Here is a 27,597-nt window from a genome sequence, read left to right as displayed (position 1 = left end):
TCAAAAAGCTATCTGTTATTTAGAATTGTACTCAGAAATAGATCTCCAAACGGATTAACTGTTCATAATTGACTTGTCATGCTGGTTTTTGCTGTGAGTGACAGTTTATAATCGTGAAATTGTAAGGAATTTCTTTTTATAATTATGTAATGAGAGTGGTTTGAGAATTGAGAACATGCGGAATCCGCGTCTTGGGAACTTGAAGAGTTTAAAAAAATACCAAAAAGTATCTTCTTCATTCGTTACCATGCGTTTTTAATCGTTTTACTGAAAATTATTTAGATTATTTTTTGTAAAAACTGATTTTTTATTAATTTTCTAACTGAATTGCAAGTAATTTTAAAATGACAACTTTAAAATGGAATTTGGAATGGAATTTTAAAATAGGAACATTTAAAAGATGCTTTGGGGTCGTATTAGTACCTAGGTAGGTACTTAATTTACGGCAAGAATTGTTCCTAATTATAGAATACAACAATCATAATACACAATACCTAATCCTAACAAATTAAAAGTCAATAAAAACGCGAGATTGAGGCAACCTCATCACCACATGTTCAAACAACTAATTACAACTCGTCGAGATTCCAGTCCCACAGATCGCCATCTGTTGACAGCCAAACAGATCGCTCGACAACCGCGCGAATCGATTCGATACATCGAGTTTTTCTAAATCGATTCCTTTAAATGAATGCACCGCGACGAATCTCGATACCGAACCATCAATTAGTGAATGCTCTCACAACATAGCTCGTTTTATTTTTTTAAACATACGGCTTTGATACAGATGACAAAAAGAGAACGAAGCGAGATCGCTGGCTAGAGGTGGCGGGAAAAAAAGAAAATGGCAGCCGGAAATCGTTACAACATTTTGATTGCGCCGTTTGTGGTGTTTCGTTTGAGTCCATTGAAAAATAGAAATGCAGGCATCCTCTTTCTATTTATACGGTTTCTTTACGTTAATTCCATTTAATTGGATATCGCTACCGATACATACCGATTTGTCAAACATATGTTTCTATTAATCATTCTTGGTAAAGTCGATAAATTTTAATAAGTGAGAAGAATATAGTCAGATAGGTCCAAGGGTCCAAGTAACGATCACTATGTCGAAAAGTAAAGTAAGTTACATTTAACAGCTAAAAGTATGTACCCATTGCTACGTTGCATCGTCGTAGCACAATGCGGTTCCGTAGTTTTCTATAGATTTCATATGACGTGCGTAGACACATCCTTTCTCCGTCAAGACAATGGGGTCGCGCTCTTTGAAACTATTTCGAAGGTTATTCCGCCATCTAGTATACTTTGATTGAAATACTTACCTATCAATAATACATAAGTAGGTACTACTACTATGAATTAGTAACGTAGCGAATTGGAGTTATTGATGGTTTTTCCTTGCATTGATACAAAGTACTTACACATTATGAACCGGCTATATACTTCGTTGTGTCTGAGTTCGTTGAATGTATACATGTAGCCATAATCCAGTTGATACCAATAACACCAAATTAGAGCCATACCCCATAGTTTTGTTTCTTTTAATAACCTAACTAACCTAAACATTTAATTAACCTCTACTCGCCAAGCTGAAACCAAAAAAGGAAAATCCTCTCAGTTATTTCACCGACGCGTTCCGGAAAACCATCCCCAACATTTTTATCGCATTATACCCAACTGAAGAGGGTGAATTTTTTCACCCTGCACCGCTGACGTTTATTGTAACAGGAATCCAATTAGCCCGCCGAGCGTGGTTCAAAATATTATGGCGGGAGTATTTCCCGCGCCACGACGCCATCTTTAAATGATTTTTCTTTTTTTATTTGCTCGAGTTTTCCAGCCAGTGTTTAATTAGATTGCTTTTTTATGTTCTTGTTTCGTTTTGGTTTTTCATAATTTAACGATTTATATTATTGAAAGATAGCATTTTGTCCATATTACCTCTAATCATATTATAACAGAAAATAACTTTTACCTATTCCATAATTACTTAATGAAAATTATTGGCACTAGTAATTTATTCGACATTTTACGGAAACACTGTCGATTTCAAGCGTGCATTCAACATTTTTACTCAGCATTATTATAGCGCTCGACTTCGGCTTCATCCCGCTTTGTGTCTAGTAACTACATTTGCACATTTGTACCATTATACCTACGCTATTTAAAAAATACTTGCAAAAAAATTATATTGATATTATTTCATTGTAATATTAAAAAAAATATGGACTTAAAGCTTGAGTCTTTACACCAGTCAAAAGATTCAGAGACGAAAGAACATTTTTGGACTGAGAACAAATGAAAGAAAAAAGATTTCTCTAAACAAAAGAACTTGGATTGGATGGAATGTGAATATATGACAAGTTATAATTGTAATATGTATATTAACATATTTATGTAACACAAATACACGTGAATACTTACATATATAGATACGTATAGTACTAGCAGATTAATATCGATATTGCCATAGACAGGAACAAGTCATTGAAATTCACAAGGCCACGTAGGTATTTATACAACAAGCTCGTGCGTGATTAATAGAAGAATATAATTTTATAAGACACGACGACGCACAAATCTGTTTCCGCAAACAATCACAGTAGCTCAAATGCATAAGTTATAAACATCAAGTACTTTTAACCGTATACGAGAAACAGATATGGTTATAAACATTGAACTTGAACGCATTCTTTTCTCTTGGTGGGTTTTGGGGGGGTTCTCGGCGTCCACTCGGCAAAGAAGAACCCCTTCTTCTTAAACAATCGTAAACAACAACATAAAGTTGAATTATTTTGAAATTAATGATCAAAAAAAATAATAAGAATACTATTTACTCCCATGCAATCCCCAAGGAATCCATATAGATACCACATTTCAGCTATCTCAGGCCAGTAGCGTCGCCTGTGCAATGTTTGTCAGTATATTACTCGGTATTTTCTTTCTAAATAAAAAGTGAAATAGAAAAACACAAAACATAGCTTTTTATGCAGTCGTTAATTATAGGTTGCAGGTAAAGAAATTTCTAATTGAACACTGAATTTAAAATGTCCTTCGTTTTTCACATTCGACCTTTCAGAGAGACGCGTTAATTGAACCTATCACTTGACAATCAATTAATGTTTTTGCCGTTTTAGAAAAAAAAATGTGTGAAGGGAAAATCATGGTCTTTAAACATAGTTGTTACTGGCCATAAATTATTGCAACGACTAGCCGCTAGCACGTCTACTCTGGCTAGAATATAATTCGAATAAAAAATAAATTGTTTCCATTTTTTTATTTTCAAATAAATGGTTGAATATTTTTTAGATTCATTAGCTGTAAAATTTCATTTATGAGTTTTAATAACTAATTTGTTCACATGTGTCATTTTTGTTTCGTCATTGATAAATTAATGAACTAAGGTAGTGTGATGTTCCTTCCGTTCAGGAATTTCCTATTAACGTTCAAATGGCAGCAATACTTAGCAGCATCTTTGGGTAAGTCAGAACTTAAGGCACCTACATTATTATTTTCACAAATAAATAAATAGGTAGTAAACCTTATGGATAACCATACCAACCAATAAGGGCATTTGACAGGAAGTGGGTGAAAAAAAGAAAAAAGTAGGCATTTGCATAGTGCAGTGGGACATACTATAGCTATTTATATATAGTTAAATTAAATAGCCAGTAACCATAAGACTGTTTATATATTTTTTCTTGTTTGTTTTAATGAAAATAGTTATAATGAACATGTTTCTCCCACAGCAAGCTACGGCAGCCTGTGCACGGGCATGGCGATGGGCTGGACGTCCCCCGTTCTGCCTCAACTCAGGGGGGAGAACTCCCCCCTCCCGCGGGAACCCACGCTTCAGGAGGAGTCCTGGATCGGCTCTCTACTCGTGCTGGGGGGGCTTTTTGGTGAGGTCATTTCGATAGATCAGTGATTGTTACTCACGTCCTAACGACGCCTGCTATAGATGCGCGAGCGCGGGGGTTACGAACCAATTTGTGGCCCGAACCGGTAACCGCTGTACTAACAGTGGACATGGACACCATTCCTCATTACACCTTGGGAGCGATCGCACGCTGACACGTTAAATACTTTCTTTGTGTTCTATTATTATATCCACGACACAACATCTTTACTTCTGTTCTAATCCTTCTCTGATTTTATTTACTCAATATTTTTTTTGCGTTGAAGTCGTTAAATAAGATATCGTAATTTATACTGTCCATTAGTTGATTTTTTTCCAATAAAAAGGCACTGATGCAAAAAGATAAAAATAGAAACAAATTAGTGTTCAGTGTAATTGGTTTCTCGATCAAAATAATCTATAATGACTTCTGGAATGATACAATTCGTTTCAGGGTTAAAATCATTACTTAACTTGGTACTTAAGTATCGATCACGGAAAATCAGATGTGAAGCAAAAAAAAGAGTTGTTTTGACTCACACGTTTACCTTGTGATCTTGCGAATGAAGTACTATAGATATTGTTGCTGTGTAAGTACATGTTTAGTGGTGGAACATTCGCCACCTACTTACATCGTAAATATGCAATAGAAATAATAACATGATGATAAATACATGCAGTAGGTATGATGATCAGTTAGCTATATTTCTATTTGTCTGTCTGATGTCGTCAAGAAGTACTTACCTAGAGGTATACATACCTGTGCCAAAGGCCTGACATCTATGGATATATCGTGAAGTGGAGAAATAAGAGTAGGAAAGGTCGGGGCTCCGACGTTTAACGGCTGGGGAATCAATCAGGAAAACGCTCAGAACAGTGAGAATTCTATCCAGGAAACCAGTCAAATCAAAAATCATAATAAAAATCTTCATCATACGCAGCAGGAGGCTTGTAATTAACTACCTAAATCATAAAAACATGTATGTATGGTGTATTAAATAAATAAACAACCTTGCGTCCACAGGTCCTCTCATAACAGTGCCCCTGTCGAAATACGTGGGTCGTCGCTGGATCATCATGAGCACCAACCTGCCGCTGCTCCTGGGTTGGCTTCTGGCTGGGGTGGCCACGGACCTGGGCACACTGTACGTGGCCAGGCTTCTGTGGGGGTGCGCCACGGGCATGCTGTTCGCGACCGTACCCATTTACATCGGAGAGATCGCTGAGGTAAAGCACTTAAGCTTTTAGAGGTATGTCTTCGAAGAGTATGTATGCGTGCCAAATGATACCTAAAGAAAACTACCTATGTCGATAGACTGGATTAGATGGTCCTACTTTTTGCTTATCTTGGAAAGATCTAAGAAGTTTCATCTATGTGGGTAGTAGTAGGTCGGTTCCTAATTCCTCTGGTGATAATTGGTCAAGCGTTTTTTAACCGCTAAATATAATTATTTATGTATTTATTTCATAATAACTTATTCAACAAATTTTTAGTATTTAGTCAAGTCAATTTTTGTTTCTATGCGTCAAGTCTTTGTCATAATCGCTTACTCTCGTCAAGTGTGCCATGAGTCAAGTCAGTTCAATAGTGTAAATTGGTTGGTGCAGTCTTTATGGTTGAAATTATGTAAAGCATTTCTATTCCTTTGTTCCCAGGACAAGATCCGCGGCTCCCTGAGCGCCCTTTTCCTCCTCTTCATCAATGTGGGCTTCCTCCTGGCCTACGCCATCGGACCGTTCACTTCTTACTGGGGCCTGACAGCCGCCGGTGGTATTCTGTCCTTGTTCTACCTACCTTGCACCTGGTTCATACCTGAGACGCCGTTCTTCCTGGTTTTCAAAGGTGCGGTATGTGACTATGAGGTAGGTAGGACAAAATTGATAGGACCACTGAACAAAAAACCACAGGAGCTGAAATAGTAATCCTGACACTCAACACATTTTTGGAACACTTAAAAAAAGGTGAAATTAAATATGTATTTCTCTTCCAGGCCGTCACGACGAAGCATCAGCAGTTCTTCAAAAGTTACGTGGATCTAGCAAGGAAGCCGTGCAACCTGAACTGGAAGGTCTGCAGGCACTGGTCACCAGGGAGTTCCAGGAGGAGCCCAGGATACAGGACCTGTGGGCCTCCAGGGGCAATGTGAAGGCATTGGGTAAGTCTACCTCATCTTAGGGTGTATCCGACTGTGTTGACGCTGTGATGTCTCGAAGCTTGGGGTCAGCGTGTGGCTGTGATTTAAGAACCGCCTGCCTGACATCTTTGAATATGGTATTATATCAGCTGCCAAGGCTATGTACTTTCGTGACCTCGTGTCACATTAACGCGTGGATGAAATAGTCCTATCCAGGGCAGCCAACCTGTATATGGCATGGGAAACTATCGTCATGATGACACATCTGCTATTCTCTACATATCAATGCTTTGATTAGTAGAACTAGCAGTGATACCATCACAGTGGAATTTTATCTACTCATAAATCTATATTCCACTAATATAAAGGCGAAAGTTTGAGAAAATGTGTGTTTCTTCAACGGCTGGGACATGGGCCTTTTAACGCATATGGTTTTTTTCGAAAACACGAGATTCCCGTAGTATTTCGTAAATAAGCCTGATAGCCGATAGGATTTTTTTAAGTAGGTGACACTACTCTGTATAAAAACGTAAGAATTTTTCGGGTCAAGTAAGAAAATAAATGTATACCTATTCAGGTATCTGCGTGTTCCTGGCGATGCTCCTCCAACTGTCGGGCATCGACGTGCTGTTGTTCTACATGGAGGAGCTCCTCGCCAAAGTCGGCACCAGCATCTCTGCTTCTGATGGCACCATCATCATGGGAGTCGTTCAGGTCTGAAACTTCAGTGTTATAAGTAGATGCTCATTAGTTTTGTAAATAATCATTACATAACTTATCTCGATTAAGTTCTGTGTTAAATCATAATGCAGTTAGGCAGTCATATCATAACTAGTAGTACCGGATTGTAAATGTTAGTTAGTCTAAAGGGTGGGCCTTCGAACAATGCCCGATAGCCTCTTGGGCAATTCACACCGTGGTTCGAATCGCTTGTGGTGCGAAACGACTAAAGACCCCCCATTGCTACGTTGCGTCGTGCCAATCCGTTGTTTTCTATAGGTTTTGTCATTGGCATGTGAACCACTAAATTTCCTCCTGTGTCGTCGTAATATTAGCCGACTAAGAGATAAGAACAGCCTTGACAGCTAATATAGATGACAACAGCAATCCCGAAGAGCGATGACATCAGACAAGCCAAAAAAACTCGGACGAATCTTCAAAATTTAAAGAGTTGGATATTGGGGCGTCACATGCAGCCGTGAATAAAACCAAAAACTTGCAAGGATAAGAGAGAGCGAATGGTCAATATTCATTACATGTCCTCCAGGTAGTGACCAGTTGCGTGACGCCACTGGTGGTGGACAAACTCGGGAGGAAACTGCTCATGTGGACCACTTCACTTGGCCTCACCATATTCTTGGTAAGACCTCCCAACATCAGTTTTAGCTATCTATATGTCAATTGCAGCATGAAGCGTAAGATTTGCATACCTATTTGATTGGAGCATAAACATCCGCGTCTATCTGTTTCTAAGCTTTAGGTACTCAATTGATTTTTATGTACTATTCACTGTTATTTGGACAATTTATACCCGAAAATTTATAGACCTCCTCTCTGTATGACCTGAAGGTATACTTACATATTATATCTAATTTGTAGAAATATATAAGTTTTAGAAATAAGTAAAAGGTATGCATCCAAAAAGATCCTTCTCGTATTTAGCGTCATATTTTACTTGTGATTTCTTTTAGTCTTCCAATCATTTAAATGACTTGTTAGCGGTACCCCGTAGGACTGAAGTTGGGTACTAATACATAACTATAACTAAGTAGGTATGTGTACCTGGTCATATATTTTATAGCAAACAAATTCAGTATAACTCAAACAATCTCCACCTTTTAATAAGAATGTCATCAAAACAAAAACAAAATCGCTTTCTTCATTTCAATGCGTAATCATGGTCAAGGTTGGTCAACATAGCCATGAACTCTGTTCATTCTAAATCGGCGTGACCTTACGATTGTTTTAACAATTGTTTTGTCACAACCCTAGTACATGAAGGATCACAAAAAATCTATTGTATCAGTTCTTTCAATTCACTTCTTATCAATCTAAATTTTCTAATTTTTTGGCATTATTCATATGGAAGTAGTGTCGTAATGAAAGGTAAAGTACCTATGTAAGTGTCCTAGGATGTTTTTTATAATCTAAGTACCTTATTATTATTCAAACAAGATCATAAACATCTACCAAGACGACCCAAGCGAAGGGCTAAAACATTATAGTTATGTTTTCACGAACTGTTTCGCTGAAATTTTGATTTTATTGATACGTAAAGAACTCTAAGATCACGTACTCTAAGTTGTAGAATAAGCTCTCTAGAGATAATCATGCCCCCTTGTCAGACTACAACATGGAGTTTGTTTAAAAAGGGCGTAAAAGATTAATTTAGGGTCGGCAACGCGTGTACGCGCCTGGAGTTGCAGCGTCCACAGGCTGCGGTGATCACTTCCCATCAAGTGGGCCGCATGCCGCATGCATGGCCGCTAAATGAATTAATTACTTTATAAATTATCTAAATAATAAATAATCTATATTCTGTTTAAAGTTTCTTATAGGCGTGTACGCTCTGCTGGACTCATACTTCAAGTACGACCTGTCTTCCGTCGCCTTCATACCGCTGCTATGTCTCATCATCTACATGATTCTCTTCACTCTGGGTTGGTAGATTTATCTTCATATCTTTTTATTAAACCTGTTAAATAACATTAACGTTTTATGTATAGTTTGATGAGAATATGACCGTCCGAATCACGAAGCTAAAATCATATCAGAACTTTCCCTTACCTACACGGCTAGGTAATCTTTGATACCCATATAGCGATTTAGCTCTGATAACAACGCAATTATTTCGTCGGCGTGAGGTCTCGTCCTAGAATATCTTCATATGGTGGCGTTCGAGATGACATTCCCGAGGATAGTTGACGACAAACGTCAGGCAACCGGCTTATCACAGTTGAATCTTCAAAACTGTAAGATTTAGTTGTGATTTTACAACAGGCCGCCTGCCGGATGGATGTCGAGTCAACCCTCATCAGCTGCCTAAGATATGTGTTCCTTAGTGGATTCGTACGACATCATCGGGAGGATATGGATGGAGTGGTTCAAGGGCGGAAAAACACGCCTTTTATGTTGTTGTATTTAGAAATCTCTTTTTTTTTCTGAATAAATAAACAAAAGTTTTATTTTTTATATAAATATCATTAACTGTTGTATAGGCGTGGGTCCTGTGCCGTGGATCTTGGTGGCGGAGATGTTCCCGGTGAAGACCAAGTGTCTCGCCAGCGGGATCTGCTCGTTTATGTGCTGGCTGGCGGGATTCATCTGGACCAGGTAACAACACAAATGCACAAATGCCTAGTATTTTCTAAACACATTCACGCTTTAAACTCACGAATATTACCAGACGTTTGACGGCCACGGCTACTGCAAGTTTTTTGAAACAATACAATACTGCAAGTTCCCTGAAAAACTGCAATATTTATACGTAGGTATTTTTCAACAAAGGCTCATTGGAAGTTTTTGTGGAAATAATTACCTAATACGGTTGTACTTAGTTTTCTACTTTTATATTTACATTGAAGTTATGTACATAAATTATAAAACTTTAAAATGTCGGACAAATAGCTCAAAAACGGACTTTGGGGATATGGCATTATGTATTTTTTCTTTTTGCTCATCTATGGGATATGGGGACCTTCGATCGCTAATAAACCATGATGGTGGTGGCGTTATTGTACCAGGTGTCGAGCCCTTAATCACTTGATATCTCAAAATAAAGAGGACGCGATATATTTAGCAAGACAACGTTTTGTAGTAATACTGATAATTTTATAGATTCTTCCGCGACGTAGCAGCGTCGTACGGCATATACACGGCGTTCTGGATACTAGCTGTGTGCTGCGGCATCGGGTTTATATTCTCCGCTACTTTGCTGCCGGAGACCAAGGGCAAGACCTTCGATGAGATTCAGGACTTGCTCAACAATAGGTACGTACTTAAAGTCAGTTTTTTTATGTATTTGTATGAAGCTATAGATACTGAGCCCGCATCGCTAAGAACATATACTGTGGGGGGTCTACCCACCTAACATTAGCCTGCTCCTCTGATTCTCTGCCCCTGACTTTGTCATTAGTACTACCAAGACCAAGGCCCCATTGCTACGTTGCTTTCCGTCGTTCTCCGTAACGTTGACTTCGGTTGAAATTATATGTATCGACGTACGTCAACGCATGTCACTGTCAAAATCTATATAAAACAATGGAGCCGCATTGTGCTGTATCAGTGGATGACTGAGGAACGGGACTCGCTGTAATACAATAAAGCGGACGTGTTTGAACTCCAATTTTTCCAAATAACAGTGAGACAGTGTAAAAACTACATTAATCTGCCTTAAGATCAAATCTGAGAGCATTCTAGAAAAAAATCAAGGAGATCTTTTTCTCACGGACATCCGTGTATAAAATTAATGTTTGTTTTTAAAGTTTTCATAAGTAAGCATAAAGTTAATTACAATAATACGAAGCCAAGAGGCCAAAATATTGATTCCTGTTCATGGCACACCGCGCAAAAAACAACTGAATGAAATGCAGGTTTCATCTAATCATGATTAAAAATCAATAATTTATTTAGTATATATATATTTTCACGTTTTTCTGTTATTATTTTTTAGTACTAAGCAGACAACAAACTTAAAAATTTTTCTTTTTTACTAAAATCCGTAAGGAAATAAAAACTATTAACCAAAATATTGTTACAGGTCTAAAGAAGAAAAATCTGCTGACGACGTATAATCCTATATTTATACTTTTTATAATACTTAATTTACATAATATTATCATTACTTAATTTATTACATCGTAATTAATTTAAGCACAATTCAATAATATATTAAAAATAATAAAACAATAACATCGAAGTATACATTTATTTACTTTCTAACCTTATAATAGTCCATAATATAATGCAGCATTGCCCTATACTTGTCGTCCTCGTACTATCTCTGGAACTGTAAGGGACAAATCCGGAGCCCGAGGACGTCTTTACCAATTTCGGCAACCCCGCATACGGTACACAACTTTCCTTTGTGTTCGGGCATGAAGCTGGCGCTGCAAAGTGAGCATTTTTCCTCCGGCTTCCCTCGATATATGGGCTTGTAGCTGATGCCGCAGATGTTGAACGGATTGTGCTCGTCGTATAGGAGTTGGTGTTCGTCTGTTAGTGTCTTTTCGCACGCCTGGAGAGAATATTTTTATTTTATTTGTATATATTATTTGTATAATATTTTTTTAATATGACAAATTATCAAGTGTTTTACAAATATGTAACTTTTGCCACAAGCTTTTATTGTCGTTAGATCTTGTAGCGTTTAGCGCCTAAGCAAGCACAAAAAATCAAATCCGTGCTGCAAACCGTTAAGAGTTCCCTTGTAGGGAGACGATCCTATGTGCACCATCAGGTCATGCGTATTATAATAATGCATTATCATGAAAACTGAAGCGACATGGAAAATTTCCACTTTATAGGACAAGCGGAAGTAGACGAAAGTTGCAACACACAAGATTTGATTACAGGACAAAACAACATCGGGTGGAAACTAAATTAAAGCTTGTAAAATAGGAAAACGGGCTTTTTTTGGCTTTATGGCTCCGAGAACATAATGATTTTGAAAACGTCTAAACTTATATTAATTCCCTATATGGCTGAGGAAGAAACCTACGAGACTATAACAAAATTGACGAAATCTGAATAAATGAATTTATTATTATTATAAATACCTGTAGAATCTTCCTGGCTTGTTGAGCGACCTCAGGCCTCGGGCCTAACTCCAAGAGTCTGCGCGCAAACGAGGCCGCAGTTCTGAAGTTCCTCAACTTGTAGAACATGTTCAGTGCCGTCCGTAAAGTCAGTATTTGGTGGACCGGCTGCAGTTTGCAGTGGGTGAAGTATGCGGCCATTTCGCACGTGCGCTTCTGCTCGTCCAGGGTGTTTTTGGGCATTGCTGCATTGAGAAAAAATATTGATGAGTTCTATTTTCAACTATTCAACTAACAAAGGCGGCCGGTCTTTTAATTACAGCCGAATCAGAACAGTTGGTTAGCTTAATTATTGTGTCCAGATTTAAACTGTTTGTCTCCATTTTTCACTTAGTACATGTTGAGAAATTACGAGAAACTATAAAAATAAATTACCTTTCTGACTGTAGCTTCTCTATGGCTTCGGTGAATTTCTCACTATGTATATAAAGTAAGACATTTACTACAAAACTCTCGTTTTCCCAGCAGTTTCTATTTGTTATCTCTGTCTTGGTCCCCGCGAACATCGTTTCTCACAATCTTTCAACTAGTTGAGAAACTATTATAAGAAACGAAATTACCTTTCCTATCAGTCGCCACCCCACAGCAAATTACTCTTTACATATATTCAACAGATTTGTAGTTCTTACAATTTCTCACCTAGTATAAATTGAGAAATGTCGAGAAACTATAAACTATCCAGATTGAACAGCAGATACTCTCGCCATATATTTAACAGTTACAGCTTCATTACTTTGACCACAGTCGATACTCCAACCATTTCTCACAGTTTTTCAATGAATAACTCATTTGAGAAATGACGAGAAACTATAAAAATAGATCACCTTTCCTGGCAGTCTCCATCTGCAACCCGAGCAGGTATTCTCGGCATATATTCAGCAGTTGCTGGGCTTCAGTCAACTCGGTCTTAGCCTCGACATTCAATAAAGGAACGGTTTGCACGATACGCTGAAGTTTCTCAATGGCTTCGGTGAATTTCCCGGCGGTCGTCAGTTGGTAACACTGCTGCAGTTGTATCACGAGGTCGTTCAGTTTTGCAGCTAGAAATAAAAATATTGTTTGAATATTTCCCAATTTACCCCTATAATTAATGACGTGCCGTCCTCAAAATTTTCGAGAATGCACGGATACGATCAGGAAATATTCTCGGGAATTCGCGAGGATTTTCTTAAGATCGTACCTGTGTTTCCGATCACAATTTGTCTTGGAAATTTACGAGAATTCTCAAGGGAGGAAATTGCCGAGAATAGATATTTCTTAGCTGCCACATTGCACACACACACACACACACACACATATATATATATATAGAAAAAAAATAAAACATTATGATACAGTCGCACTATAGCGCTATGTCGATCTACGGTTTGAGGCGTGAGATTTCCACCAGATACCTCACCAAATAGTCACAGCCGCGAATACAATATATTTACGTTATATTGGTTATTATAATGACGAACGCCGTGGCCTAATGGTCATCATGCCGGACTGCTACACTGGAGGTCCCAGGTTCGAATCAGGTCAACATTAAAAAATGATATTTTTCAGATTGACCTGGGTCTTGAATGTTCATCTGTATATGTATACGTTATAGAATATTGTATCGTTGAGTTAGTATCCCATAACACAAGTCCTGAACTTACTTTGGGGCTGGCTCAATCTGTGTCACTTGTCCCTATATATTTATTTATTTATTTTATTTTATTTATTTATAATCGGTAGCTATAAGAAGGTTAAGTACTACCAATAGATCATTGATATTAAAGGAATGAACGATTAGGATGACTCACTGACAACAGGCAGTAGATGTTTCCCGCTGGCCTCCTTCCAGTTGCGGTGCAGACGCGCCCACAGCGGCGGCAGCGACGCCAGCGCGCCGAAGCTGGCGCGCGCGCTCGCGAACATACACATGAAGGTTTCTAGGTACGGCTCAAAATTCACTATGCCCACTTGCTCGTTCAGCAGTCTGTGGAATTGACATTTGGAGGACACCATTGTATGTAAGGACGTATGTCATAGATCGATAAAAAAAATACCAGGGAGATTGGGCATTGAAATTATTTTCTATATAAATCTTTGCGCTTATTGGAGAAAATAAATGTATATTTTTATTTTAGTTCACAATGCACGTGACTGTGGAAAAAAACATTTTTAAATGCACTTATTGAGAAACATTTAAGGCCTGTTTCACCGCTTGATGATAGTCTATATATATATCGAACACATAGCGTTAAAAATTGTATTTCATAAGTTGTTCTGAGCTAATTTTATGACGCTGTTCTATTATATATATCTGTCATATTATACGAACTTAACTAATATAATTGCGAAAATAAGTTTGTTTGCTTGTTAAATAAATTTTTCACACATATCATCCTTTCATCCCGGAAAAATAACTGTACCCGTGCGAAATGAAGGGATACAAACCTGAAAGCGATCTCAAACTGTCCCGTGGCGACGTGATCGTGCGCCGTGCGCAGCGCCGCAGCCGCGTGTGCGCCGCGCGTCGGCGCCGCGAAGTACTGCGTGTCGCCGCCGCTGTCCATGTCCGCTGACAATATATTGTTCAATTTCATTTAATTAAAATCACTTTTTTTTAACATAAATTTAAATTTATTATTGATACTTAAATTAAAAAAAAAAACTAATTTAAAAAAAATTCAATGTAATACGTCCAACTGTTATTTACTACCCGACTCCGTATGTATGTATATATATATATTTTAACATACATAATTAGTTTTGAATACTAGCTAGCTACACACCCTATCGTTCGTTTTGTAATTATTAAAAAAAAAGAATTTTTATTTTTTGTATAGTAAATAGACCATCTACTTTATAAAGCACTATTATGATATTATTTAGTCACCTTTATAATATTAATAAATTTACGATTCTTATCAAAACCACACACAAGAACACACTATCTATTACTGAAAACCGTACGAAAAACCGTCCGGTAATTTTAGTTTATGTTTAATTTAAATTACATGTGTGTCTTTTCTAAACTTTGGTTAGTGAGAGTGAACTCTCATAGTAGTTTTTTTATATGTATAACTAGCGGCCCGTTCCGGCTTCGCTCGAGTAAAAACATAATAGATTATTAAACCTTCCTCAGGAAATTATCTATTGGTGAAAACCGCATAAAAATCCGTGCAGTAGTTTTTGAGTTTTATCGTGAACAGACAGACAAAGGCGGCAGAGGACTTCGTTTTATAATATGTACCATTAATTAAATGTGTGTCTTTTCTGAAGTTTAGTTAGTGGGAGAGGATGAATGTTCACAACATATCTCACCAGAAACTGGCGCCAGCTCCTCGGGCAAGTCGAGGTCGTCGTCGCCGACGTCCCAGCCGCCGTCCTCGCACGCGTCCTCAGGGTCTACCGCGGGAGCTTCACCTTCCTCCTACGAAGAAACTACTTATATATTTCTATTCGACGATTCTTATCACTTTTATATCTATATCCAACTTGAGTTTGTTCGCGTCTTCGTCCCCGTGAATTTGAAAGTGCCCGGAGAACTGAACAGGGTAGAAGGTTAGTAAAGTGTGTCTTATGGCCTTGTTTCTATTCTACATAAGCAAAATTTAAGGAAAATTGGTTGAGTAATTAAAGCGTGAAAGGTGAAAAATAAACAGTTACTAACATTATTTTTTTCGTATAATTTCCATTATTAAGGGTTATTGATAAAATTAGGATTAACTAACGTTACATGAAACATGAAAACAAATACCAATACTGATGGTGACTGGAAGAGATCGCTGCGAGTTCGTTTTGTGTCTATAAAGTTTTAATTTTCTGTATACAAATCAAATCAATTTTATTTCGGAAAAAATAACTTAATAGTGTTAGTGATTATATGTTTATTTGTGTTGTTTTCACTTTGTATGTGTGTTTGATGTGAGCAAAATTTATGTACATGTTATGTACACATATTGTTGGTCAGTTTGTATATTCGTAGTATATACATTAGTATTCGTATATATTCGTAGATACTATGTAATTTTCATATATTTTATGTGCATGTACCTACTTAACTTGCTGTTTTGTGAACTTATGAATAAATAAAAACATGTTTGGTCTGGTCCACTACACCAGCAAGAGACCCTGGTATACTTCTCTCATTTCGCAATATACAGATAGGAAGACAGTTAAATTATTAAACATTTTTGATTGTTTTTAAATATGTGCTATTCATTGTTTCAAATAACGTCACTTAAGCAATTAAGTCAATGACATCTGCAAAGATGTCATTAATATATTTGTATTGTATTGTACTTTTCTAACTACGTTTTTATTCGATGTGTATTGACCAATACATACCCCATCCTCAGCCAGCGGGTCATCGTCATTGCCCCAGGCGCCGCCAGCCTCCAGAGGCTCGTCATCGACGATCGCAGACGCGACGCCAACAGCTGAATCAGCCGCGCGCGCGTTGCCAGCCACTTCGAAGAAACTCCTGAAATTAAAGTAAGTTTTTTATTCTTATAGAAGACATTTGACGACCCTCCGTGGCCTAATGGTCATCACGCTAGACTGCTACACTGGAGGTCCCAGGTTCGATCCCCGGTCAGGTCAACACGGAAAATGAACTTTTTCAGATTGACCCGGGTCTAGGATGTTTATCTATATATTATAAAATATAGCATCGTTGAGTTAGTATCCCATAACACAAGTCTCGAACTTACTTTGGGGCCAACACAATATGTGTGATATGTCCATACATATTTATTTATTATATTTATTTTTTTATAGAATGTGTATTCTCCTAGGCTTATTGTCAGCCTATCGTTGTGTCCCACTGCTGGGTAAATGCCTCCCCTTCCTTTTCCCACAAGTTGTGGAACAGATGTGTGCGTATATTATTGTGCGATGACGTCATTCTCAGCTGATGGAGGCATAGATTTATTTTAAAGTAATTATGAACTTTTCTGAACCAAATCAATTGTGGTCGTAAATGACAATTAGAATTCGTATTGAATAATTTGAATGCTGGGTATAAATAAGGGTGACAATACACATAACATAGCACATATTGCTGAGAAAATCGAGTCGACCATTCTAATCGCAACTATTAATATAACATGTTCTAATTGTAATCATTAAGAAAGCAGCAGTTGCAGCAGTTGCAGCAAATGCAAATTAATGCTTAAAACTATTACTTATATTAAATTTATAAAATTGTAAAGAGTAGTAACTCGCCATGCCACGTTTAAACCTATATTATGTAATCATGTAAAAATATTGTAACTTAAATAAAGAAATTAAAAAAAAAAACATACTTGGAAACAGCCAACAAAGGCCAGTTCCCCTGCGCACGCTGTACCGGCAATGGCGGCCGCAGTACTTCCGTCGCGCCGCTCGCTTCCGGTATAGCGAGGCCGGCCGCTTCCAACGATTCTCTTAGTTTCTCTGCGTCTTCGTCTTGTTTATGGTTGATGGCTGTTAGGTACGCGAGGGATAGCTGTGAAACAATATTTTCTAGACTTAAAAGCCCATCCGGCTTCGAATAATATCATAATATTAAAAAAAGTGTCGTATGTTACTTTATATGGCGTATGTCTCTGTGTTAGTTTTCATCAAATTCGGTCCAGTATTTTTGAGTTTATTTATTACAAACAAAAATACTAATCTGTTCTCTTCATAATATTAGTATAGACTAAACAAATTTATTTATTTTCTTGAGTACACAACGTAAATTAAAACCACGTAACTATTAATGTCTGATGTGCGGTTATTAAAATGTGAATTTCAATTTAAAAAAACACATGTCGGGATCGTGTACCAACTTAAGTACCTACCTAAATAAAAGCATATTGTGTTATGTCAAGTGACATAAGAAACTATATTGTTTTACTAGCTATAACCCGCGTAATTATTTTAAATAGATTCACTTTATGTCCAGTAGCGCCATTTACTTTATAAAGCGCCATTGACGGTCAGACTTGACCAAATTATACGGGAATCGCGTACTTTCAGCATAAAAAGTAAACTATGTGCATCCAAGATATCAGCTATCTCACTCAACAAAGGCCCAGTCGTTTGAGCGTGAAAAAGTAACAAACATACAAACTTTCGCCTTTATAATATTAGTGAGATCACCTGTCCAGCATTGGTCAGGAGGCGAATCCTCTCCTTGATATCTCCCAACAGCAACGCCCCTTGGAACTGCGCAGACACATCCTTCCTTATCTCGGCGATCTTCATCATCTTGCGCAGTTTCTCCAGATTGCCGGTGATGAGGTACAGGAACGACAGCTTGTCGAAGTTCTTCGTGCGTTGGTAGCACATCTCTACGATCTGTTATAAGAAAATTATACATTTTTAGAACATAATGGCCCAGACTGGTGGAAAAGTAAAGGGGAGACCTTTGCCCAGCAGTGGGACACGTAATCTAATGGTTAAATAAAAAATATATAATGAGAGTTATAATTTCTTTTAGGTTACCTAGCGGATACGCTTAACAAGAAACCGCGAAGACACTCAAATTAATAGGAAGGCAACTTTTTCCTCTCTCACTAGAAGGCGACACGGTCGAATGAGACCCTGGCACTATTAATAATAAACGCTCTGGCCACGTGGTCCGACTTCCTTTGTCCGATCGATCGAACGAATCATGACCACAATAAGAACGTCTATATTCGCTCTGGTCATTGACCTGCTCTTACCCAAAGCGGCGAATCCAATTGCTTGTCCTCGCGTGTTGTGACGAGATAGAATAAATTAAAAATTAAATTTCGTATCTTTTCCGTGTTGCGAAAACAAATGTTTACCTACCAATAAGTGACGCTGAAACAAAAAATGGTCACCTTAGTTATCATTACAATCCGGACCAACTCTTTAGTTAGATAATATTTTGCTCCATATTGATTGAAATTACGAGATTACGCGAACCATTAATTGCTTCAGTGTATCGACAGCTTTGATTACGCGGCGTTGTGCTTGTGGTAGGATAGTCGCCGCCACGAGTTGCTGGCGGCCATGCACATGACAGTTTACCATGATACTCGTTTGCCTAAAATACTGAAAAAACAGTTACACCATGTGACTAGCAATACAATTGTCCCCAACTTACGTTGTAGTTCCCAATGGCTAAGCCGCCTGCGCCTCTCGATTTCTCTACAATTAGATGGTCTCGTCTTCCGATTTTTTTTCGATTATCCGGGTCTTGGATGTTTATCAATATATATATATTTGTTATAAAATATAGCATCGTTGAGTTAGTATCCCATAACACAACTCTCGAACTTACTTCGGGTCTCGAACTTACAGCTCAATCTGTGTGATTTGTCTTAATATATTTATTATTTTCTGCTCTTTTCTCCAATAGATTCAGGGTTCGGAAGACTTCCTCACCGTTGTGTGGCATTGTGGCATGGCGAACTTAGGATGCTTTTCACATATTTTTTATATTTTTTGGGCGTTCCCAAATGTTCCCAAATAGGTTTTGTTTGTTTGAGCATTACTTAAAGTGCATTGTTTGTTTGATTCAAGAGCATTATTTTACTCGTCCATTATGGTGTTTGCTTACCACCAGCTTCCTATGCTATAAAAAAGTTGCACCATACGCCTTCAGATATAGATCTGAAATGTCCCCATGATACCTGATGGTTGCCGGTAGCCAGCGCCGCCTGCGCCAGCTGGTCCCAAGCATCGGTCTCGTCCAAGCTCTTGGCGGCTTCCAGCGCCACCTCGATGTTGCCGCACTGCAGCGCCAGCGACAGGCGAGTGCGGGGGTCTTTTACGAAGTGGAGCGCTACCTCTGGGTAGCCTGAGACAAAAATTATAGTTTTTTATTACTACCTTAAGATCCTACTAATGTTATAAATGCGAAAGTTAGTGAAGGTGTATGTGTGAATGTTTGTCACTTCACATAATCTACTGAATGGATTGTTATGAAATTTTGATAAGCGCTTAGAATATATAACCTGTAATAATACATAGGGTTTTTTTCCCGAAATTCCTACGGATGCGATGCCCCGGGACGCAGCTAGTAAATAATAAATCACGATAATGCTATTACTGCTTCGAGTATTTTTCACCACTTTCTAATAATCTGCAGATAAACTTTTGAAACGCAATTTTTAACTCTATCTGTTTGATATGTTACATATAAACTATCAGATACTTTATCAGCAAGAGAGTGAATGAAGAATGAAGAGTATATAAATATAAAAATTACCTTTATCTTGCAAGTAAGCAATGATGCTCTGTCCCACAAGTTTGGCCGTCCTCACCATGTGGAGCACTTGGTCGTACTGACGGGTCACCAACGCCAATTTGAACCTAAAAATGCATATTTTAATGTGTTACAGAATAATCAATTGGCGCAATATAGAAAATCATTAATTTTATATAAAAATAATGTTTTATGAATATTACACTAGTATACTTAAATCAGGGCATGCAGCCTTATATTTATTAGCATTTTTATGTGTAAATATTAGTCTAGTCTAGTAATTATATTTATATTTGTACAGTTTAATGCCAAAATAAAGAGAAAATAAAAAGATATTACTAGATAACTTACCTATATTCAGTAGGGTCGATGTTGAGCACCTTAGGCCTGCACTCCCGGTCGAGACAGACCACCCTGGCTGCGGTCTCACTGGCCAACACTTTCACCGCGTAAACCGGAACGTCCAAGGTTCGAATTATACCGTAGTCACTGGTAAAAAATAAATATATAGAAACAAATCAGACAGATTGCGTTAGCCGCAAAGCAAATTCGGACTTACCTATGGTTTACAAACTCGACGATACTATATACATACATAGTATATAACACAGTACTTGATAAAGTGAATTGATCATAAAACTTTCGCGCAACTCATCAGCTGCAGAAGCTACCCATTATTCAATAAATATATATTTTATTCACGAATGATTTTTCATGGAGCAAAAATGTCGATTAGTCGGTGAATTTTTTTTTCTTTTAAGTTTCGCAGCTTATTGCCTTGCCTTTGCTTAATGCCTACTCTTTTACAATTAGGTACCTACATTAAATAGATACAATGAAGTCGTGATATTGTATCTGTTTAATGTAATAAAAACTATACAAAAATGGTGAACTTTAAATGTACACGAAACTGCATATCGCGATGAAAATATATTAAAATAAATCGAACTATTATTGGCGGGATTAGCATAAACGTCATTGCGGGAAAATATTCAAAATTCGAACACTATTTTCAATATTTCTCTTTATGTGATGGCCTGTGCAATAAATTTCAATTTCCCGGACATGTTTCATTGCCTTTGTCAAGAAGTATAAAAAAAATGCTAGGAAACATTACAAAGATTTCATTATGTCTAATAAACATATAGCGAAATCAAAACTGCCGATTTTGATGAAACTTGACATAGATTTGCAGGGTAGTAGACTTAGTTTTACGTCAAGAAGTTTATCACCCGAAGTTGTATAGAGAATTCAAACTTCGACTTGGACAGAAAGCGCGATGACGACGCGGGAGGCCGCTAGAGCCACTTGACCGATTCCGATGGAATTTGACACAGGATCAAATTAGGTATAACATCTCTTATTTACCGCGGACGTAGTCGCGGACACTGCTAATATAAAAAACCGTCTCACCCGTCCTTGCAGCAGTACTTGATGTGGTTCGCCGTGGTGTATATGAACACGGGCTGGGGGGTGGAGTCGTCGAACGCCCCGGACTTGACCCTGGCGCCCTCTGTGATGCTGCACAGCTGCTCCAGCTTCTTGGTGCACAGCGTCACCGTGTGCTTGCCCAACAATGCCACCAGAGACATGTCCGAGTTCCACACGGCGTAGCGGCATTTCGCTACTTTCACCTATAGCAAAATATACTATTTATCTATACTATTATTATAAAGAGGTAAGCGTTTGTGAGTTTGTATGTTTGAGGCGGGTAATCTCCGAAACTATCGAACCGATTTTTAAAATTCTTTCACCATTAATAAGGTACATCATCCAAGATTGCTATAGGCTATAATTTATCTCAAAATACTCGCCTGGGCAATGGTCCTCTTCTGCTGCACATCAAGGAGTTGCACACAGTCCGGTTCTCTGAGCAACAGCATTCCAGTGCCCGCGTACATAATCTCTTCGCATTGCGGAGTGGAGATCTTCTTCGACACTTCGTTCTTTAGGTTTTTGATCACCAACTGTAAGGAAGTTTGTTAGGTAATGTAATCTAGAAACTTCGTCATATCTTCCGTTTCGCTCAGAAATACATAAGAAGAAAGGGGACATACGCTACTAATTTGTAAATATTGAAATAAATACATTTATATATCCTAATATATATATTTATTTCAATATTTACAAATTATTCACAAACTACACAGATTGAGCTAGCCAAACAACTTACCGTTGAGTTAGATATACAACCTAACATACCTATAACATTTTTAGATATTAGGTAATGAAATTTTAAACTTAGAAATAATCAGGCTTTTTATTTTTATATATTTTTTAATTATTCATTATATCCCGCAATGAGTAAATCTGACTCTATGGTAGGTTTGTTGGAGAAACAATCGGATAGATCAGAAAAAGTCTTTACTGTTAAGATAATTCACTTCACAAACATAGTACGAACGGATGCCCCACGTCCACTGCCCTGACATCAATTTTTTCCTCTTGTCCGTCAAATACGGATTGAAATATATTTTATTTTTAAAACGAATAGCTACTACCTACACTTTAGCGCGAGCACAGTAGCAGAGTGAGACCGTGGTACCTGGTTGTTCTTCTCGAGCGCGGCGAAGCGGTTCCTGGCGACCCAGACGGCGCTGACGGCGGCGCCGCGCGCAGGCTCCGCAGCCGCCTCACTCACACCCGCCTCGCGCGCGCTGTACAGCTCGTACGAGCAGCTCTCGCCCGCGCGCCACGTCACCAGCACGCACCACTCCGCGTGGTTCAGCGACATGCTGCAAGCGTAGTGCGAATGGAAACGGCTGGCCGCGTAGTGCGACTTCGCTATTTACGTCTCAAATAAAACCAAATCATTTATTCAGAAATTATAATTATAATTTCTCACAAGCTCAAAACCGATCACGTTGCGATGTGGTTGTCGTTGCGTCACAATGGCGGACTGTGATAGGGTTGGCTGCGTCTCACTTCGATTCGACTCGATGGTGAGAAGTGAAATGCAAACCCGCACTAAGCCCTCTGAACTCTGTTTGACCATAGGAGCTCCGTAAATAAACAACGTAACCCCACTTAGTTTGGGCTCATTCAATTCTAGTACTTTGATATTAGATGGTAACTAGTGTTTGATAATGGAGCTGATAAACTTGACCTGATGGTGCACCCAGTGTCGGTTCTCAACGAGGACACTTCTCAACGGTTAATAGAACGAACTTTAAATTTTATAGGAAAATGTAAATCTTGATAGAGATTTTTTGGAAAAATACTTTTGTGAATGAATGTTCTAAAATCAAAACTTTTATTCAGAAATTAAACCTTCACACCTATAATATAAATAAATATTCATAATTATCAAATTATTATGCTATATACATATATCCTGGTCGTTATTATTTCCAATACCTTCCTAATAACATTTTATTTATTTTTTATTCTAGTTTACTCCAACAACACACGCAAGTGAAATGGACATAAAGCCGACATACCAATAGCCGGCATTTTCAACGTGATATCAAAAAAATCAACATCATTAAAATATCACAACATCATCCTACCTGTAAGGTTGGTGGCGGGAATTTCCCTTGATCTGCATTACCGGGGAGTCGCGGTTCGTAGACATGTCCAGTTTGCGGAGTTGTCTGTAACAATATTGTCTCATTAATACAAGTTTTGGTTTGGATCTCAATATGGATTAATGACAAATTTTGCCAAAATATACAGACAATTGCGTCCCAGGAGTCACTTAGGACATATTACCCGGTATCTCTGTCTCTTTCTCTCTTTAATCTAAGCGTACTCTCATTTCATTCTCGGCTGTGACGCGACGACTGGGACGCTTAAAAATGAATATAAAATGTTGATTCGGCAGTGATTTACGACCGGACGTAAACACTCATTGGCAATAATGTTTTTACCTATCAACTTGTCCAATCTATCTCATTGGTTTAGCAATGCCAAATATAGTAGTTCGTTAAAAAACCGTTTTCAATTCTTTATAGACAGACTGTACAAATGTACCTGTAGTTAATAGGTTTAGCAATGCCAAATATAGTAGTTCGTTAAAAAACCGTTTTCAATTCTTTATAGACAGACTGTACAAGTGTACCTGTAGTTAAATGTTACCAGCGGCCCGTCCCGGTTTCGCTCGGGTAAGATTTTGTTTTATAATATGTAAGTATGATGATACCTGTCCTGTATGTAGAACAGCAGGTTGTTGTGCACAGCGTAGGCGGGCCTCTCGCGGTGCAGCTTGAACAGGATCATGCCGGCGTCGTGCCCCGCCGCGAACAGGTTCAGCGTGGGGTGCGACGTCAGCACCCAATACCTAATAATTAAAAAATAAAAGAAGACATTGAATGACTAACTGACATATCAACGCACAGCCCAAACCGCTGGGTCTAGAAACTTCAAATTAAGGTATTTAGGCTCTTTATGCGATATAGGGGTGCACTAAGGATTTTTCAAAATTCATCTCCTACGGGGTTCACAATTTGTATGAAGAAACGGGATTAATTAAAGAGTTGATATATTTTGCTGAAGAGAAAATCACGCGGCCGAAGCCGCGGGCATAAGCTATTAATACACGGAGAAACGTAAACACACAAATATCTCCTAGAAAGAATTTGAATAGAAAGATAACATTTATTTGAAGAAAGAAGTCACCATAAATAAGCACATTATGAAAAAAAAATCCGCAATTTTTCAAAATACGTATTTCCCTCAGGGAAAGGAAGACAAAAACATCGTTGATGTTAGCAAAATATGTATATTGATATGATTCATTACTTTGTGTTGGATAATCCAACCGTAATTTTAAAAGATATAGCATACGGACAGACAACAGCGATAGCGACTTTGTTTTATACTATGTAGTGAAGTGGTCACCTCTCAGTCTCCCTGCGGAAGGTGTGCAGACAGACCCGCTTAGTCATGTCCCACACGCGGATGGACTTGTCCTCGCTGTTGGACAGGATCAGCTCGTGTCGCGCGTGGAACAAAACGCACGACACGTTGTTGTAGTGGCCACGGCACGCGTCTACCTCCCACGCCTGAAACATTTCAATTTTTATTTTTTCTTATCGAGTGTTATTGGTAACACTGGTGTCGAATTTTAAGACGAAGGTTTAGGATAGATTTAAGCAGTACACTCGCAACATCTTACTGACTTCCCAAAAAGGAAGAGGTTATATGATGGAGTGTGTATATTTCATTCATTTTATGTAAATAATAGCCATTTTGCAGGAGTAAATCTTTCTACAAATTATTATTTCTATATTAATATAATTGTATATTATAAATACAATTATAAATATATATAAAGGATAGATTAGAAATATGAAATAGGTTTCTTCTTTCAAATCTATCCCTAGTAGATATCCTTCTTCTCTAATGGATAGGTCTACTGTGGAATAGTATTTGTTAATTCTACTTAATTACAAATAGATTCTTGAAGTCTAGTGACTTAGTAACTTACATGCATGGTAATCGATAATTAATAAAATTAACTTTCACACAATATATAATCAATGTAAAAAAAGACATGGTAAAATATAAAATTAAATATGTTGAAATACTTAAAACTAACATATGCGGTGGTTCTCAGAGTCAGAGCGTTTCGACCGCTGCGGGCGCGCTGTCATTACGATCCGTCAATTTCCTTAATCGTATCCAAAATTAATGATTGGTATTGACATTACACCTACTACAGATTAATTATACAAGAAGGTTGGGTAGTAAAATTGATTCTTGACTTTGTTAAAATTTAAAAAGCTGTAATGACAGCGCAGCCGCGGCAGAACGGTCGAAAAGCTCTAGGAATGATTATTATGATAAGGCATTTTGGTATTACCTTGGCATCATTCATCCTCCACAGTTTGACCTGTCTGTCGTCAGCGGCAGACACAATGAGCGGCAGGGAAGGGTGGAACGAGGCCCAGTTGACTCCGCGATCGTGTCCCTCCAACACATGCTTCACGACTGCATCAGCCTAAATTGAATTATCTTATGTAGGCTCGACATACGCGTAATTTTCATCACGACACTTACGGCGCGAAAACGAAAACAAGTGTGAAATTTTTGATTCAATTATAATTTAAAAAACTACTTTCGTGCCATTAATATTGTAGAAAATCAGGCTTTATTTATTTTAGTAAAATTTCTTACACAAAAAATATTTTACACTATTGTCCTTTACTCACTTTTTCAAATTCAAATTCTCGATTTTCAACTAAGTACATTGGCAGTTATCTAACTAGAAATAGTATAAAAATGAATCTCATCTCTTGATGTCAAGAATTTACTTGAAACTAAGTTTACTAGAAATAATTGTGTGTTATTGTCCCTCACAGGTTCAATTTTCTAGGTTTCATTTTAGGCTATAACACCACAAAGCCCATGGTAATTGTGACAAATAAACTTTAAATTTTGAAAGTTCAGCTGTGATATACAACTGGCTGCCTGCACGATCAAACCCAGATATATATTTTTTACAAAAAAATAATTTTTATCAATACCTGTCCAAACAAGTCTGTGGCCTGTGGATTCCTCAAATGCTCAGCCAAGCCACTGGGCCCCGGTGCCACACTCTTCTTCCTCAACCCGGAGAAGTCCCAAACCCGCACGGACTGGTCCAAAGAAGCTGACACAAGCAGATCTTCCGAGGGATGGAACTGAGCACACATGACATAGTGGTTGTGGCCGGTGAGCACACTGATGCATTGGCGGGATTGCCAGTTCCATATTCTAATGGTCTGTAAAAATAAAGATAATTTATTTGTTTATAATTAATAACATTTTTTTTTAAGGTAGAATGCAATATGTTATTTGGATCAAAATTGTCTTTTATTTTTCTAAGCATCAACAGTAACCTAATATATTATATATTTACATCAACAGATTCTACTAGAGAGGTATGTAGTAACTCACTAAAATATTGAAAAAAAAAATACCTGATCATCGGAAGCACTTAAGATCCATGGGTATTCATGATGGAAGAATGTTGTTCGTATATAATCCAAGTGGCCAAGCAGAGTAAACAGGCATCGTCTTTGTTTGTAGTTCCAAACCTGAAAAATTATAACTTATAGATTAAATATGGTTTTATCGATAAGAGCTTTTGCATTCAAATAAAATGTTTATAAAATAAAGTTGAATATGTTCACGATTTCATCAATACCTCAATCAAAATTGAATTATTCCTAAACATTTTCAAAAACACAAACATGAGGAAATAACTTACATTGATAATCTAGAAATAAACCACCTCACCTTAATTTTATAGTCATCACCTCCAGAGACGAAGAGGGGTTGTTGGATGTGGAAGCAAATGCCACGTACAGGCCCGTCATGTTCATCAAACTTCTCCAGCAAAGTACACATACGGTAATCCCATAGCTGTATCACTCCATTGTGCAAACTCGCTAATACCCATGGCCGTTTGGCGTGAAAGGATATACCCTTCACCCGAGCCGATTTTGTCTCGAACTTAGTCAACATTTCCACCAATTATTCTACAATTTTAAAGAAATTCTTGTTAAAACATAGGCTACAAAATGCAATCAATTGAAATGTCAAATTGACAAATATTACCGGCTGACGTGACACGTTTTACGTCAG

The 27,597-nt window shown here is 37.8% G+C and overlaps 2 protein-coding genes across 4 annotated transcripts; one reads left to right on the top strand and one right to left on the bottom strand.

The window, feature by feature from the left end:
* Positions 1-10,954, top strand: LOC128680398 (facilitated trehalose transporter Tret1-like). Of its 3 annotated transcripts, none has more exons than XM_053763512.2 (11): positions 1-121; positions 3,750-3,902; positions 4,923-5,125; positions 5,555-5,741; positions 5,890-6,054; positions 6,611-6,747; positions 7,301-7,393; positions 8,582-8,693; positions 9,252-9,366; positions 9,871-10,023; positions 10,793-10,954. In XM_053763512.2, exons 2-11 carry the CDS (start codon positions 3,776-3,778, stop codon positions 10,824-10,826), a joined length of 1,326 nt encoding a protein of 441 aa, XP_053619487.1. In that variant the 5' UTR covers positions 1-121; positions 3,750-3,775; the 3' UTR covers positions 10,827-10,954. The 3 variants fall into 3 exon arrangements, with proteins under 3 accessions (XP_053619487.1, XP_053619486.1, XP_053619488.1); XM_053763511.1 differs by lacking the exon at positions 1-121 and adding an exon at positions 3,181-3,479; XM_053763513.2 differs by lacking the exons at positions 1-121; positions 3,750-3,902 and adding an exon at positions 4,254-4,488.
* alphaCOP (Coat Protein (coatomer) alpha) lies at positions 10,947-27,560 on the bottom strand. Its single transcript, XM_053763510.1, has 22 exons — positions 27,250-27,560; positions 26,931-27,047; positions 26,496-26,732; positions 25,832-25,969; positions 24,868-25,031; positions 24,170-24,307; positions 23,538-23,621; positions 22,574-22,763; positions 21,843-21,995; positions 21,442-21,662; positions 20,380-20,517; positions 20,032-20,135; positions 19,454-19,620; positions 17,952-18,149; positions 17,132-17,313; positions 16,173-16,308; positions 15,147-15,255; positions 14,277-14,400; positions 13,640-13,815; positions 12,674-12,889; positions 11,811-12,034; positions 10,947-11,269 (listed from the first exon to the last, which is right to left on the bottom strand). Exons 1-22 carry the CDS (start codon positions 27,475-27,477, stop codon positions 11,030-11,032), a joined length of 3,684 nt encoding a protein of 1,227 aa, XP_053619485.1. The 5' UTR covers positions 27,478-27,560; the 3' UTR covers positions 10,947-11,029.
* Between the last annotated feature and the right edge of the window lie 37 nt (positions 27,561-27,597).

The sequence above is a fragment of the Plodia interpunctella genome, chromosome 24, assembly GCF_027563975.2.
Source record: "Plodia interpunctella isolate USDA-ARS_2022_Savannah chromosome 24, ilPloInte3.2, whole genome shotgun sequence".
Classification (NCBI taxonomy): Eukaryota; Metazoa; Arthropoda; class Insecta; order Lepidoptera; family Pyralidae; genus Plodia; species Plodia interpunctella.
Note: the sequence above shows the minus strand (reverse complement) of the source record. Positions and strands in the feature narration are given on the sequence as shown.

What these genes read in the sequence shown, in the direction of transcription:
- LOC128680398 (XM_053763511.1), top strand. Translation starts at nt 3,413, where the DNA reads ATGTTCCTTCCGTTCAGGAATTTCCTATTAACGTTCAAATGGCAGCAA. An exon ending in CGTGCTGGGGGGGCTTTTTG is followed by an intron (nt 3,903 to 4,922) that starts GTGAGGTCATTT and finishes TTGCGTCCACAG; the next exon opens with GTCCTCTCATAACAGTGCCC. An exon ending in CAGGACTTGCTCAACAATAG is followed by an intron (nt 10,024 to 10,792) that starts GTACGTACTTAA and finishes ATATTGTTACAG; the next exon opens with GTCTAAAGAAGAAAAATCTG.
- alphaCOP (XM_053763510.1), bottom strand. Translation starts at nt 27,477, where the DNA reads ATGTTGACTAAGTTCGAGACAAAATCGGCTCGGGTGAAGGGTATATCC. An exon ending in TTCCGCAGGGAGACTGAGAG is followed by an intron (nt 24,308 to 24,867) that starts GTGACCACTTCA and finishes TTTAATTATTAG; the next exon opens with GTATTGGGTGCTGACGTCGC. An exon ending in CTGTTCTACATACAGGACAG is followed by an intron (nt 23,622 to 24,169) that starts GTATCATCATAC and finishes ATATTGTTACAG; the next exon opens with ACAACTCCGCAAACTGGACA.